General features: G+C 45.1%; 1 protein-coding gene across 1 annotated transcript; it reads right to left on the bottom strand.

Moving 5' to 3' along the window:
- Positions 1-4,013: 4,013 nt before the first annotated feature.
- DEFB1 (defensin beta 1) lies at positions 4,014-11,467 on the bottom strand. Its single transcript, XM_002818778.4, has 2 exons — positions 11,261-11,467; positions 4,014-4,308 (listed from the first exon to the last, which is right to left on the bottom strand). The coding sequence occupies exons 1-2, from the start codon at positions 11,319-11,321 to the stop codon at positions 4,163-4,165; spliced, it is 207 nt and encodes a 68-aa protein (XP_002818824.1). The 5' UTR covers positions 11,322-11,467; the 3' UTR covers positions 4,014-4,162.
- Between the last annotated feature and the right edge of the window lie 4,651 nt (positions 11,468-16,118).

Raw genomic sequence — 16,118 nt, forward strand, 5'->3', positions numbered from 1 at the left:
TTTGGGGAGTTCCTTTAGACCCCAACAAACTTGTCTGTGGAGGCCTGGGGAGTTTATTCAGACCCCCAATAAAACTTGTTTAAACTTAAAGGTCCTGTTAAGAATCCCTTCATTATTTTGTCATGCTTCAAGGCCCACGAAAAGCCTAGAGAAAACTTTTGGTGGGCTCTTTGTTACGTTCCAGCCTTTGTATAAGGGCACTGGCTCAATTAGCTTTAATGTTTAATGTAGCTACTCAGTCAGTGCTGGGACAGTTGTAATGGAGGCCTGCATTAGTGAGACCTGACCCACCACAACAGGGCAGCAAGGGAGGCAGGGGAGAACCAGGTAAGTTAAGGCTGAGGTGGGGGGTCAGTCCCCAGCCCCATGGTGGACCTCTGGTCCTCCTGCACCTGGGTGAGCTCCAGCGAGAGCCATGTGGCTTTCCTCTAGAGAAGAGCCTGTCTCCCATCCTATTATGGGAGTCTCTTCCTCCTCTTCCAGGTCTTGTGGATAATGACCAGCAGGGTGATCCCCAGTGGGCACCAGTGTATTTGCCTGTCAACAAGGGAACAAGTGAATCAAGTCCCTGTGTGGTTCACGGAGGGGGAAGATCAGGTTTCACTTGTAAAGAATGGCGGGTGAGTGCACTTGGAGACTATGCTAGTGAACGTGGAGGGCTGCACTCTGTCTAGGCAGTAACAGGGTGTTTAGTCTGCACACGTTTGGTTAAAACATTCTACACTGTTCATTTTTCAGAAAGGAGTCTTCCTTTAGGTGGATGAGGCACTGTCAGAGGGAGCCACTCTGAGTTCTGAGTCACTGTTCAGTCTGGCTGGTTGGAAGAAATTGGGTTGAATCTCAGCATTCAGGTTTGACATGTTCGGGGCAAGGATTGCTCTAAATGGAAACTTTTCCCTTTCCATTCCTTAAGGATGTGAAGAACCCAGCAGCCTTTCCTTAGGTCATCTCTTCTGTGCACAGCATCTCCTAAGGCCATTCTAAAACACCCCTCCATGGATCTTAAAGCACCCCCTTTTTCCCTTAGGAGGGGGAGTTCTGCAGCTCCTTAATCTAAAGCCAGATGGATGCAACTAAGCGAGAAGACAGAACTCCAGGCTGCCCCCTTGGTGAATAGGCTGGGCCCAGCATGGTGCGGTCCTTAAAGAGGACCACGGTGGATGAGATGAAGCCACCAGGGCACTGTGTGTACAGAAACAGCAGGAATCAAAATGGCATATACCCAATGAGCGCAATGCTGAAAAAAAAATTGATGTGCCAACTCAGATTGGAGAAGTATACTGGGAAAAACAGGCCAATAGTAGATTTGATTGGAAGAGAAGTATTTTGAGCAATTTTTGTTATAGCACTGTTTTCTATTTTGACTGATTGTGACAAGAGTATATTTTTCTGCTGATATTTGTGGGTTCTCAGGCTTTGGTGGAATAAAACAACCTTGATCAAAAATGTGAATGGTATAAGAAGTTAGTGAATCAGCTTTCATGCCTGTCCAGAACAGAACAAAGGGGCACCCACCCGACAGCTCACTAAATTTCTTTTAAAAACTTGTTGTCTTCCAAGATTTGGGACTAATAATAAAAAAGCCTCAGGTGGTTTTTGTTCATAAATTACCATCAGTCTGTGATCTAACAGAGGAGATAAAAGCAGGGGAATAAGTATTTCTCCCAGGCCTTTTTATTATTATGATTTTAAAAACTATTATTTTTCAATATTTTGGATACTTCATGTATTTTCAGAAGAAAGCAGCCATGAACAAGTGTATGTATATTGGGAGTTAACTAGAAATATCCATTTTCATGGAAGTTTTCCTTCTAAACATTGGACAGAATCAGTTCTATCCCCTAAACCAGAGGTTGGAAAACGATGACCCTTGGCCAAATCTGGCTTGCTGCCTGTTCTTTTGAACAGTTTTATCGAAGCACAGCCACTCCCATTTACTTATGTGTCAGGCAAGGATTCTTTCACTCTGCAGCGGCAGAGTTGAGTACTTGCGACAGATGGGATATGACTCACAGAATCGAAAATAGTTATTATCTGGCCCCTTAGAAATATTTCCCAACCCATGTGCTGAGCCACTGACATCGCCATCTAATCCCATGTGGCAACCACTGGCAGTAGATCTGTGGTTTAAAGTCCTCCTGGCCACTAATAAAAGTGTAATCAGGGTCCATTGATACAGGAAGACTTTTTTTTTTTTTTTTTTGACAGAGTCTTGCTCTATCGCCCAGGCTGGAGTGCAATGGCACAATCGTAGCTCACTACAACCTCTGCCACCCGGGCTCAAACAATTCTCCTGCCTCAGCCTCCCAAGTAGCTGGGATTACAGGCGCCCGCCACCAGGCCCGGCTATTTTTTATTTTTTTTTCAGTAAAGATGGGGTTTCACCATGTTGGCCAGGCTGGTCTCGAATTCCTGACCTCAGGTGATCCACCCTCCTTGGCCTCCCAAAGTGCTGGGATTACAGGTGTGAGCCACCACACCCAGCCAGGAGGTCTGTTCAATATAGGGGCCACACAAGGCCACATGCTGGCTGTTTTGTCTCTTTTCTCTCTTTTTCAACAATCATGCTCCTTCTTTTTCGTCATGGCATTGGTTTCTTGGAGAAACGAGGTTATTTTTCCTGTAGAATGTCTCACACTCTGGATTTGACCCACTGCTTCCTGTGCTGTTGTTTCGCTTGTTTCCGAAAGTCCTGTATTTTCCGTAAACTAGTAGTTAGATCTAGAAACTCAATTAGTTTCAGGTTCCATTTCTTTGGGCAAGAATAGTTCATGAGTGGTGCTGTGTAATTCTTATTACATCACAACAGGAAATCCATTAATGTCTGGTTGTCTCAGTTTTAGGGAGGGTAAGACTGATGATCGAGTGCACCCTTAACCCTTGCTTATCAAATTCCCTACCAAGCTTTTCACCAAATGGTTCTAAAACAGTCCATTGATGATTGCTTTAGACCTATAATTTCATTCAAGGTTGCAATATGGTGATTTTATTATTCTATCATCCCTTTTTCATTTATTAGTTGGGGAAATTCTATAAAGAAGGCATTTCCTTAACTATTGTTCACCCTAAAACACAGTTTGTACTGAAAATGCAGAATAAATTTCTGGAGTGATAAGTTGGTGCTGTAACAAGCTCTAATTATAAATGAAACTATTTAATTGTCATTATGAACTCATGGATGTTTATATATTTGTGTGCATCAATCGTTATCATTAGTCACTGCAGTTAGGAAAAATGTCTCATCTGTGGCCATTGGGCTCCCCTTCGATATGGAGCTGGTGTTCTTTTGGTGTGACCCTTCAGTCTTTGAGAGGTCTTCTTTCTAGCACAACAAAATAACTCAGGCTTGTCTTGTACATCTTATGTTCCAGACTTGGAGGCTGCCGTTTCTCCAAGTAGTCCTGGAGATTCTCGTATGCTAAAGTTAACCAACACACTGCCCTAAGACCAGAAAGGAGAAAAAATGGAAGTTCTGGGTTCTGTCAAAGACTAATTCACTGAGCAGACTGCTGAGACCTCTGAATTATGTGGACACTGAGAATCAGTCACGTGTTGGGGCCGGCGTGGTGGCTCATGCCTGTAATCCCAGCACTTTGGCATTTTGGGAGGCCAAGGCGGGTGGATTACCTGTGGTCTGGAGTTCGAGACCAGCCTGGTTAACATGGTGAAACCCTGTCTCTACTAAAAACAAAGACAAAAGCAAATCCCAAAAATTAGCTGGGTGCGGTGGCAGGCACCTGTAATGCCAGCTAGTCGGGAGGCTGAGGCAGGAGAACTGCTTGGGCCTGGGAGGCAGAGGTTGCAGTGAGCCGAGATTGTGCCACTGCACTTCAGCCTGGGTGAAAAGAGTGAAACACCATCTCAAAAAAAAAAAAAAAAAAAAGAATCAGTCATGTGTTGGTTTGCGGATCAAGCAAAGTGGAGGTAACATCACTCAAGCCTAGGTCATCACTCCCCTGTTCCAGGCAGGCTTTGTGGTTCGACCTGTCTCACCTTCCAACCCATGCACCCTAACCCCCTACTTCTTTACCTATTCCAATTGAGACACAAGATTCATTTTGGCCCAAAGGAGGTATGCTTCAAAAACAATTTTCCTTTATTAAAAGAATGCTTATAAAAAATTCATTTCACTTTTGCATCATTTCTTCCAGTCACTCCCAGCTCACTTGCAGCACTTGGCCTTCCCTTTGTAACAGGTGCCTTGAGTTTTGGTAAAGACTGGGCAGGCGGAATAGAGACATTGCCCTCCACTCCTGACGCAATTGTAATGGTCAGATCTGTGGCCAAGACCTGTGAGAAAGTTACCACCTGTAAGGAGGGAACACAGACACTTCAGATTCATGGCTTGTAGCTGCAACGATTTGAGAACATCTCGTGAAAGTAGAACAAATAACTACAAAACACTGGAGAGTCTTCTCTTCCAAGAAATTTGCACATGATTGATCTTTGGGGCTACTCATGAAATGAGGTGTCTGAAGAGCTTACTCAGTCCGGGGCTATGCCAGCTGTGGCCAAATACAAGCCGAGGAATGAACAATGGGGTTCTGAGTGGGGTTTTCTTATGCTGAGAGATTTTGAGTGTGCAGGGAATTCAAGTTATTTTTCCAAACAAGTTTTCTGCCTTGTCTCAACACACCCCAAAATCACATCCTGTGTTTTAGAAATGTGGAAGCAGGTGCCGCTCTTCAAACACAGCCTACACTTCCCTCCTTCCATGCCTTCAGTTACACTGTTCCCTCTGCCTTGAATCCTGGCTCCCCCACTTCCCACATCAGTCTTTCAGCTGAAATCTAGGATCGTTTCATATCAGGCTGAAATTGTGGTTACTCTCTAAAACTTTCATAGCTTTTTTTTTCTACTTGGACTTTATTTTGCCCTTCTGCCAGTATCCCAGATCTCATAAATAGAGACAGTACTCTGGACTAGCCTTCTATTCCATGCAACAGGGAATAGTCGCCGTGATATTCCTGGCCAGGGACCAGCAGACCATCATTTTGCAAGCCTCCACTGGTAGGCGTTTTGGACTGAACTGAATCCCTTAGGAAAATAATTCCTGTGTCGAAGCCCTAACAGTGCCTCAGAAGGTGATTGTATTTGGAGAGAGAAACTTTAAAGAGGTGATTCAAGTTAAACACGGTCATTGGGGCTTGCTCTGATCCATACGACTTGCATCCTTATAAGAAGAGATTGGAACAGACACACACAGAGGAAAGACCATGTGAGGACCCAGGGAGGCGGCAGTCATCTACCAGCCAAGGAGAGAGATCTGAGAAGAAGCCAACCCTGCTGCCACCTTGATTGCAGACTTCCTGCCTCCAGGACCGCGAGGAAATACATTTCTGTTGTTTAAACTGCCTGGTCTGTTTATGGGCAGTTTAAACCATAAACCTGGTAGCCTGAGCAGACTAATACAAGAGGACATTGCCACCCTAGGAGACAGTACATTCTCATGTCACAGATCTCTGTTGGAAAGATGGCTTTCACACCTATGGAAATTGTCCTGTCAGTAACTTCCATCCAGCGGCTATTTTTCCACTTTTTGCAGTAATTCCACTTTTGAAAAACTCTTCTCATTGTCCTCAATGCCTGGTTTCTGGGCCCTTCCCAAACCTCTTCATTCTCCTGTGGATGTGTTTAAGTTGGCCAATACACTTCCCAATGTTTGAAGCCTGGTATCAATACAGAGTCCCTTCAATGTGTTCCACCAGCCAAGGTAAATAAAGGCTTCCTTTCTCTCATTTTGTTCTCAAAGCAGCACCATCCAATATGGCAGCCACATGCTCCCTGTGGCTGTTCTCATTTAGGTTAATTGAAATCACCCTAGCTGCGTTGCAAGTGCTCATGAGTCCTATGTGGCTAGTGGGTGCTGCATTCATCGAACAGCAGATATAGAATCTTTTTACCACTGCAGAATGTTCTATTGAACTTCATTTCAATAGAAGGGACTCTGTATTGATACCAGGCTTCAAACGTTGGGAAGTCTATTGGCCAACTTAAACACATCCACAGGAGAATGAAGAGGTTTGGGAAGGGCCCGGAAACCAGGCATTGAGGACAATGAGAAAAGAAGAGTTTTTTTGTGTTGCTGTGGAGATGGAAGGGAATTGAGAGGCACTCTGGTTCTCCCATCCCAGTACTCAGGGAAGCATCTTGGGCCAAGGCCACTCATTTGTTCACACAAAACACAGTCTCTTGATTGCCAGCTTATATTCTTTTTCTCTGATTGATTCCTAATGAGGCTGTCTGAGATTGTACTATGTTGTAATAATCTCACCATAATGTTGACCTCAAGTAAGATCATGACCAGCTAGACTCTGCCAAAGTCTCCACTTTCTGCTTTAGTCTCCCTGCACTGGAGGCTCCCAGTGCTGGAAAGATACTTAGAGGATGACTACTCCAACACACGCTGCAAGATGGAACCTCTCCAAGTGATTATCTGTTATTAGAGAGATCAACTGAGCATACAAATTTGAAAGCACTTTGAAATTGTGAAGGTTTACACATCTTTGTTCTTGATTGTTCTCCTCAGTAATCAAATTGTTGGGTATATATATGCTAAGTAAGCAGAGGAGGCCCAAATTTAATATGGGTGTAGCTTTTTAGAGCCAAGGTGGACTTCAGAACTCAATTAATTCAACCTCTCTGTGATCCTCTCCCCAGATGAAGGAACAAGGTCCAGCGATGTCTCCAGAGCATGTATCTGGTCAAAGACCAACCCCAGACCAGAATGGATGCCTCCTGATCTCACTTCAGTTCTCATTCCACTTCACCACACAGCTGGTTGACTGTGGTGTCATGGTGCATAACCAGAACTAATTTCTGGCATTACCTTCCAGGATCTAGTACATTATGGGACACAAAAGGAATTGCAGCAAAGTTAGTGAAAGGGTACTTTGGTTACATTCTGCGTTCCACAACTAATCTACTGTGTGATCTTTTGCAAACCACTCAACCTCTCTAGGCAGCAGCTTCTCAAATTTAAAATGGAGGAGACTATGCAGCCATAAAAAAGAATGAAAGTGTGTCCTTTGCAGCAACATGGATGCAGCTGGAGGCCAATATCCTAAGCAAATTAACACAGGAAAAGAAAGCCAAATACCACATGTTCTCAGTTATAAGTGGGGGCTAAACACTGAGACACCGGGGGCTACTAGAAGGGAAAGGAGGCAGGGGAGTGTGGACAACTAACTGTGGGGTACTATGCTCATTACCTGGGTGACAAGATCATATTCCAGTCCTCAGCATCTGAGTGGGTCTGGGTTGGGGCTGATAATTTGCATTTTAAAACAAGCTCCCAGGTGACACTGAAGCTTCTGGTCCAGAGGCCATACTTTTAGAACCTTTGGTCTGGAATATTGAGGTTCCTTCCTGTTGGAGCAGTCTATGCTGCTTTCAGTCTAGGGGCCTTTTAAAAGCACTTGCCTTTACCATTTTCATGACATTTGCCTTCCCCCTTGTGTTAGATATTGCTGTGCGTGTGTCTGTTTCTCTTACTTGCTTCTTAAGGATGTTTGTGTAATCTAAATGCTTCTGAAGGTTTTTGTTTTCCAATAATTGTGGACCAGGCAGCCCAAAAAGAACAGCTAGAATATCTGACATACACACACACACACACACGCACGCACATGTGCACTTTGTAGGTATTAGAGAACCAACAGTAAAGAATTAGTAGGTCAAGATTTGAGAGAAAGACAGAAACAAAAGCAGGAACATCACATCCTACTAACATAAAAAAAGTTATTATGAAGGCATGAAACATTTTGAAATAAAGAAGACCTAAATGAGTGGAAATGCTCTGTTTAAACATTTGAAGATTACTTTTTTTAAAAAATTAATCTTCTGGTTCAACCAAATACCATGGGAATCCCCAGAGGTTCTAATTTGACAAAGTGATTCTAAATTTTATTTGGAAATTCAAAGGGCCGAGAATAGCCAAGACACATTTGGAAAAAAGGTGAGACATCTTGCTTTACTGTATTTCAAGACTAAGTATAGAGCCACTGTAATTAAGGCAATGTGCTGATGACACAAGGACAGAAAAATGTCCAAATGGAATAAGATAAAGAGTGTAGAAAGAGGCTCATGCATACATGGAGAACTGATGTAGAATAGTACTGGCTCAGCAGAACAGTGGGGAAAAATAGTCTTATCAACAGTTGGTTCTGGGCTAGGCATGGTGGCTCATGGCTGTAATCCTAGCACTTTGTGAGGCAGAGGCAGGCGGATAACTTGAGGTCAGGTGTTTGAGACCATCCTGGCCAACATGGTGAAACCTGGTCTCTACTAAAAATACAAAAATTAGCCAGGTGTGGTGACAGGCGCCTGTAATCCCAGCCACTCGGGAGGCTGAGGCAGGAGAATCTCTTGAACCCGGGAGGGAGAGGTTGCGGTTAGCCAAGATTGTGCCACTGCACTACAGCCTGGGTGACAGAGCGAGACTCAGTCTCAAAAAAAAAAAGTTGGTTCTGGACAATCAGATATTCATATTGGGGAAAAAAATAACTTGACCCTTACTTCATACCGAAGACACACACACACACACACACACACACACACACCCCATTGCCAGATGGATTATAAGCCTAAATGTAAAAAGAAAAAGGATAAGCTTTTAGAAGACAATATTGGGGACTGTCTTCATGTCTTTGATGTAAAGAAAGTCTTCTTAAACAAGATACAAAGTGCAGTAACCTTAGGGAAAAAGACGTGACACATTCGACTACATTGAAATCATGATAAAAGCCTCTGTTCTAGGAAAGTTTCCATTAAGAGAGTGAAAAATCAAAACACAAAGCAAGAGAAGATATTTGCGATGTATATAATTGACAGAAGGCTTGCATAGAAAATACATAAAGAACTACAAACGAATAAGAAAAGACAGATAATCCGATAGAAAACACGGAGAGAAGACAAACAGATATTTTACAAAAAATAACCCAGTTGCCTGTAACTATATATAAAAGGGTCCAACTTATTATTTATCAGGGAAATGCAAATTAAAACTCCAATGAGCTATTGCTACACTCACCACGTGGCTAAAATTTAAAAATAATTGATGTTATCAAATGTTGGCAAGGATACAGAGCAAGAGGAACTCTTATTCACTGCTTGTGGGAGTGCAAATTGGTGTAAACAATTTTGGAAAACAGTTTGGCATTGTCCAATACGATTGAATATATGCATATCCTATGATCCAGTGATGCAACTTTTCAGCATGTAGAAATAGAGGCATAAGGGCACCTACTGGCCAATAGAAATGTGTGCACAAACCAAGCTGTAGTATTCAACCTGAATATTAGTGTGGCAAAAGTGTAAAGAATATGAAAAGTTATCACCATAAAAGTCAAGTGAGTGATTATTCTTGGGGGTAGGAGGGAGTTGTGACTAGGAAGCCTCGAGAATAGCTTCTCGTAATTCAATTTAGATATAATAGACTGAAAACAAAAATTCTTTATGTTAACAAAGTGCCTTTCAAACCCTTTTGAGTTTGGACTGAACCACCATAAGAAAGAAATTTCTCACTGCTACTCAGTAAAAACATATGTACACACCCCAAACTGAAATATGGGTGTAATTAAACAGCATCTACTTTTACTACATGGCACGGAGTAATATTTTCTATTCCTTTAAAAAAACATGGGCCGGGTGTGGTGGCTCATGGCTGTAATCCCAGCACTTTGGGAGGCGGAGGCAGGTGGACCATGAGGTCGGGAGTTCAAGACCAGCATGACCAACATGGTGAAACCCCATCTCTCCTAAAAAATACAAAAATTAGCCAGGCTTGGTGGCACGCACCTGTAATCCCAGCTACTCAGGAGGCTGAGGCAGGAGAATTGCTTGAACCCAGGAGGTGGAGGTTGCAGTGAGCTGAGATTGTGCCATTGCACTCCAGCCTGGGTGACAGAGCAAGACTCCATCTCAAAAAAACAAAAGAAAACAAAACAAAACAAAAAACATGATAGGCTGGGTGGAGTCGCTCATGCCTATAATCCCAGAACTTTGGGAGTCTGAAGTAGGAGGGTTGCTTGTGCCCAGGAGTTTGAGACCAGCCTGGGCAACACAGTAAGACCTTATCTCTACCAAAAAATAAAAATAAAAAAATTAGCCAGGTGTGGTGGTGCATGCCTGTAGTCACAGTTTCTCGGGAGGCTGAGGTGGGAGGATGGCCTGAGCTCAGGAGGCAGAGGCTGCAGTGAGACGAGATCACACCACTGCACTTCAGCCTGGGTGACAGAGTGAGACCCTGTCTCAAAAAAACAAAGCAAAAACCAAAACCAAAACCAAACCAAAACAAAACAAAACACTCAAGTAAACAAAACCCATGGTAGCAACTGGCAGCATGAAAAGTTCTGCATTTAGAATGCTTTTGTACTCAGTTTTCAGATGGAAAAACTAAGGCATAATTGGAATAAATTAAGCCTATCTGCTGGATACAGTGATGGCCTAGAGAAACTTACGATAGGATCTTACAGAGACTTTCTGAACTGGAGTGCTTGCTTTCAGGATCATCCGTCCCAGCCCCTCATTCTGAAGATGAATAAACCAAGGCGTAGCACCACGTGACTCGTGTGAGCAAGGGATAGGGCTGGGATAAAATATGTTCCCGATTCCTCCTGCATGTCCCACCATTATGTCAGTGTCATGGCTGCTTTGGCCCAGAGAAGCTGACATACACCTGGCTCACAGGAAGCCCCCTCCTATTGAGTGGGGGAGACCCCTAGCCTGGAGAATGTGGATGCATTTCTCAGGAGAGGGAGAGGACTGCCTGTGGACCCTCCCTGCCTGCACACGAGGTGAGTCCAAGGCACTGGCTGAGCTGGCTTGGTGGGTGGGGCGGCAGCACCTCACCTGTACCAGGGCACCCCAGGAGGCTGCACCCAGTGACCTGGGCTGAGGATGGGGCCGGCCCGTCTCTCTGCATCGGAAGCTGGCCTCTCAGTGTGGGGAGCCGTCTTGCAGGGGAAGCAGCAATCTCATCCACATAGGATACTGTCTACATGTCCAGGACAAGGATGCAGGCAGCTGCCTGTGACAAGCACCACGACCCTGCCAGGCTCACTCCTTGGCAGCTCACAGACCCTGAAGGCTTGGCAGGGCTTGCCTGCTGCCTTCTGCCAACTGCAGGCCACTCAACCGTGGGATGCTTTCCTGCTGCTTGTCCCTCGTCCCTTGGGACACGGAGGCAGCCATCCGAGGCTCACATCAGCCCCAGTGTCCCCAGCCCTGGGGATGGGAAACTCTAGCAGGTACCAGAGCTTACCTGAGGCCATCTCAGACAAAAGTAAGCAGAGAGTAAACAGCAGAAAGTAGGAAGTTCTCATGGCGACTGGCAGGCAACACCCAGGATTTCAGGAACTGGGGAGTGGCTGGCTCCTTTGGAGGCTGAGCTGACAGAGGCTTCCAGAGGCTGGAGCGTCACTGTATTTATAAGACTGGTGGATTGCACAACCTCGTCGACGGAACTGAAGGGAGGTGCCGCAGTCAAGGGTGAACTTCTAATGGCTAACCCCTGGTGTCATTTGCTCTGAGCAGTCGGCAGTCACATGGCACATTGTCTCCATCTGGCTGCCGCTGGATTTAGCTTTCAGCCTGGAGCCCTGGTGCCAGCCCCTCCTGTTTGGTTTTCTAGGTTAGGCAGTTCTGATGGAGTTTCTGGAAAAGGCAGTTCACACTGGAATCCCTCCTTCTGGATCCCATGGAGGAGAGCCACAGGGAAGCTCTGAGCAGGGGGCCACTCAGCTCTAAGCTGGTGTTGGACTCTTTAGTTTGATTGTCTTCCTACAAGACAACCTCAAACTTCACCCTCTTCCCTTGCAAAAGGAGAGCTGGTTGTAATGAACTTTATTCCTCTGGCCAAGGCTACCTTCTCATCTCTCCCCTTATGCAGAACACTCTCTTCGATGGACCAACCTTTCTCTTTTCCCACTAGATGTGTTCCTGGGACATTTCCAAAGGGCACTCCTCAGAAAGTGAGCCCCCAGTGTGGCCCTTGGAGGTCGAGGGTCTGGTCCAGCCTGGGCCCACCCTGCAGAGCTACAACTGCCAGACTGGGGTGCTGTGAGCGATTCTCCAAGTATCCCTCAGGTTTTCCTTGATTCTGAAGATTTAAGAAACATTTTATTTATTACTGATTTTCATTGTAATTCTGTGAGCAGCTTTCGTGATGTCTCAGTGGCTTATTTGCAAGCAGCAGACACTGGCTCTCGCTGACCAAGGAAGGGAAGAGTTGATTTGGAGGATATCAGGGTTGGCGGGGGAGTGGTGGCATTGCTGGAGAACCCAGCTTGAGGTTCAGTTTCCAGGAATGACATCCACACTACACTGTCACGGTGGTCCGATGAGAACCCCATGCTGCAGCCACATGGCATGAGACACCCAGAGTGGACTGACCCTCAGCCACTCCACCCCTGGCAGAACGCCGTTCTGCACCCAAACATGAACCTGCTGTATACTCCCACTGCAGCCCTGCCAGAGGAAGACAGAGACCCAGAAAGATGGACAGTCAAACAGAAACAGAGACAGAGGAAGAGACAGAGACATGCAGAGAGACAGTAGAGAGACACAGAGAAACAGAGAGATAGAAACAGACAGAGAGAGATGGAAATAGAGAGACAGAGATAGAGAGAAATAGATTCAGAGAGAAAGAAAGAGACAGAAAGATGCAGTGGGATCCTGTAGCTAGCTCATTGAGGCAGTTCACAGAGGGTGTTTGGGAGAAACTTGGAAGAAGCTGAGCCATGCCTGACCTAGGAGCAGTGAGAGTGTGGAAAGAGAAAAGAAAGAACCGAAACACAGCTTTCCTTGCTGCTCCTGGGTGAGACATGGCGCAGCCTCTTCCAAGTTTCTCCCAAACACCCTCTGTGAACTGCCTCAATGAGCTAGCTACAGGATTCTATCGGATCTGTTTCTGTCCCTTTCCTTCTGTCTTACAGAAGCCACACTATGATTCTTTGACCAGGCAATATTATCCTCATGTTAAAGAAGACCACTGGGGTGCAGAGAATTGAAACAAATTGCCCAAGGTCACCCAGCTGGTAAACGGAAAACTGGTGTAATGGCCTGGAAAGCCTCATTCCCTAGCCTCTGTGCTGAGCGCCTCCTGGGGAGGCTTCCAGGTTATTATACCGGGTGTGGGTTCAATAAGATTGCAAAAGAAAAATATCTTGGGCACCTTCAAGCTGGGAACTGCTTATTGCCAATCTGCCTCTTTTTCTATTCAAGTCATCTTTTTGCTCCCAGAGATACATGCGTGTTTTGATTGCCTTTTTTGGAAAGACTTATCATAAATTTAAAAGAATGCAACCGGTCAGGGCACAGTGGCTCACGTCTGTAATCCTAACACTCTGGGAGGCCGAGGCGGGCAGGTCGCCTGAGGTTAGGAGTTCGAGACGAACCTGGCCAACATGGTGAAGTCCCGTCCTTACTAAAAATACAAAAATTAGCTGGGTGTGGTGGCGTGCTCCTGTAATCCCAGCTACTTGAGAGGCGGAGGCCAGAGAATTGCTTGAAACGTTGGTTGTAGTGAGCCGAGATCGCACCACTGCACTTCAGCCTGGGTGACAAAACCACACTCCGTCTCAAAAATACAATACAATACAATAAAATAAAAAGAATGCAACCGTCTGTCTCTCACATACCTGTGACCTGGAAGCCCCCAGTGGTGGGGGCCTTGCTTTGAGCTTTCTGGACAGAACTAACGTACTTCTTATATATTGATTGATGTCTCATGTCTCCCTAAAATGTATAAAACCAAGCTGTGCCCTGACCACCTGGAGCACATGTTGTTAGGGTTTCCTGAGGCTGTGTCACAGGCGCATCCTCAACCTTGGCAAAATAAACTTTCTAAATTAAATGAGACCTGTCTCAAATTTTGGGGGTTTACAAGATAATAAAGTAAAAAATCTCAGAATGCTGCTGGGCACCATGTGAGGTCCGATGGTGTCTGCAGATCCTGGGAGTGGAAGGAATCTAAACCCTGGAATCCTGATTTTCAGGACTGACGTTTTCTGCTCTGAACCTGAAAAACTTTTTTTTTTTTAAATTTTATTTTTATTCTTTATTTTATTTTTTTTTTATTATACTTTAAGTTCTAGGGTACATGTGCACAACGTGCAGGCTTGTTACATATTTATACATGTGCTGTGTTGGTTTGCTGCACCCATTAACTCATCATTTACATTAGGTATTTCTCCTAATGCTATCCCTCCCCTCCCCTGACCCCATGACAGGCCCTGGTGTGTGATGTTCCCCATCCTGTGTCCAAGTGTTCTCATTGTTCAATTCACACCTATGAGTGAGAACATGCAGTGTTTGGTTTTCTGTCCTTGTGATAATTTGCTCAGAATGGTGGTTTCCAGCTTCATCCATGTTGCTGCAAAGGACATGAACTCATCCTTTTTCATGGCTGCATAGTAGTCCATGGTATATATGTGCCACAGTTTTCTTAATCCAGTCTATCAGTGATGGACATTTGGGTCGGTTCCAAGTCTTTGCTATTGTGAAAGTGCTGCAATAACATACGCATGCATGTGTCTTTATAGCAGCATGATTTATAATCCTTTGGGTATATACCCAGTAATGGGATGGCTGGGTCAAATGGTATTTCTAGTTCTAGATCCTTGAGGAATCACCACACTGTCTTCCACAATGGTTGAACTCGTTTACACTCCAACTAACAGTGTAAAAGTGGTCCTATTTCTCCACATCCTCTCCAGCACCTGTTGTTTCCTGACTTTTTAATGATCGCCATTCTAACTGGTGTGAGATGGTATCTCATTGTGGTTTTGATTTGCATTTCTCTGATGACCAGTGATGATGAGCATTTTTTCCTGTGTCTGTTGGCTGCATAAATGTCTTCTTTTGAAAAGAAACACTTTGCTTTTTAAGGTTACATTTTCAGGTAATGTGTTACATTTTCAGGTGATGGTGCTAGAAGAAGGTCATTTTAGTCCCAGTGTCCAGGGCATCACCCTGTTCCACTCACGTCCATCAACAGGGTGATGCTGGAGAGCAGAGCTTACTCCTGGGCTCTCTTGAGGAGTGAGGCATGGTAGCCAGCTCTGAAGGCGTGGGAGCCCAGGCGAGATCAAAAGGAGGCCAGGTCCCGTGCCATGTGCCCAGGAGAAACCACATACAAACAGAATGCAGCATCTACTTTCACATAAATATTGCAGTGAGACTGGCTAGAGTCCTGGCTTCATCACTCACAGTTGACAAAGGTGTGGCCTTTGTGGGTGGGCATTGATGAAGGAGACTGATGGGGGCTGTGGCGGCAGAAAGTGCACAGGCCCTTGACAGCCCAGGGATGAGGCCACTGACCCACCTGTGATGAATGACAGTCTAATGGAGGAAATGACACATGGGATGAGGTTGTAGAGCAGATGGGGGCTGAGTAGATGAAAGTGTGCTGGGAGGACCATGGACATCTCAGGAGAGCAGGGACCAAGGCCTATATAGGAGATGCGTGCGTGTGTGTGTGGTGTGCATTAAGGCTTGTGTGTGTGGTGTGCATTAAGGCTTATGTGTGGTTGCATTTAGGCTTGTATATTTGTGTGCGTGTGGCGCACATTTAGGCTTTCGCCTGTGTGCATTTAGGCTTGTGTGTGTGTGCGTGTATTTAGGCTTGTGTATGTGTGTGTGTGTATTTAGGCTTTTGTGTGTTTGCATTTTGGCTTGTGTGTTTGTGTGTGTGTACATTTAGGCTTTTGTGTGTGGGCATTTAGATTTGTGTGTGTGTGCATTTTGGCTTGTGTGTGTGTACGTGCATTTAGGCTTGTGTGTGTGTGTGTGTGTGCATTTTAGCTTGCGTGTTTGTGTGTGTATTTAGGCTTTGGTGTGTGCGTGCATTTAGGCTTGCGTGTGTGTGTGAAGGGTGCACATTTAGGCTTTTGAGTGTCTTACTGAGCAGCTTTGGTTTTCTTCTTCGGCAATAGGAAGACTTTGGAAGAAGAATTAAATGAACCTGTTGCCATTATAGAACTATCTAATGTGGAGTTGTTGAGCATGCATGGAGAGGACATCAGCTTGGACTTGAGAAGACCCACGAAGGGGCTGAGGAGACATTAGGGTCTTACACAATATGGGGAAGGGGGAAGAAATGAGACAGGAACTTGAGAGGA

Source organism: Pongo abelii, chromosome 7 (assembly GCF_028885655.2).
Source record: "Pongo abelii isolate AG06213 chromosome 7, NHGRI_mPonAbe1-v2.0_pri, whole genome shotgun sequence".
In the NCBI taxonomy this organism is placed as follows: domain Eukaryota; kingdom Metazoa; phylum Chordata; class Mammalia; order Primates; family Hominidae; genus Pongo; species Pongo abelii.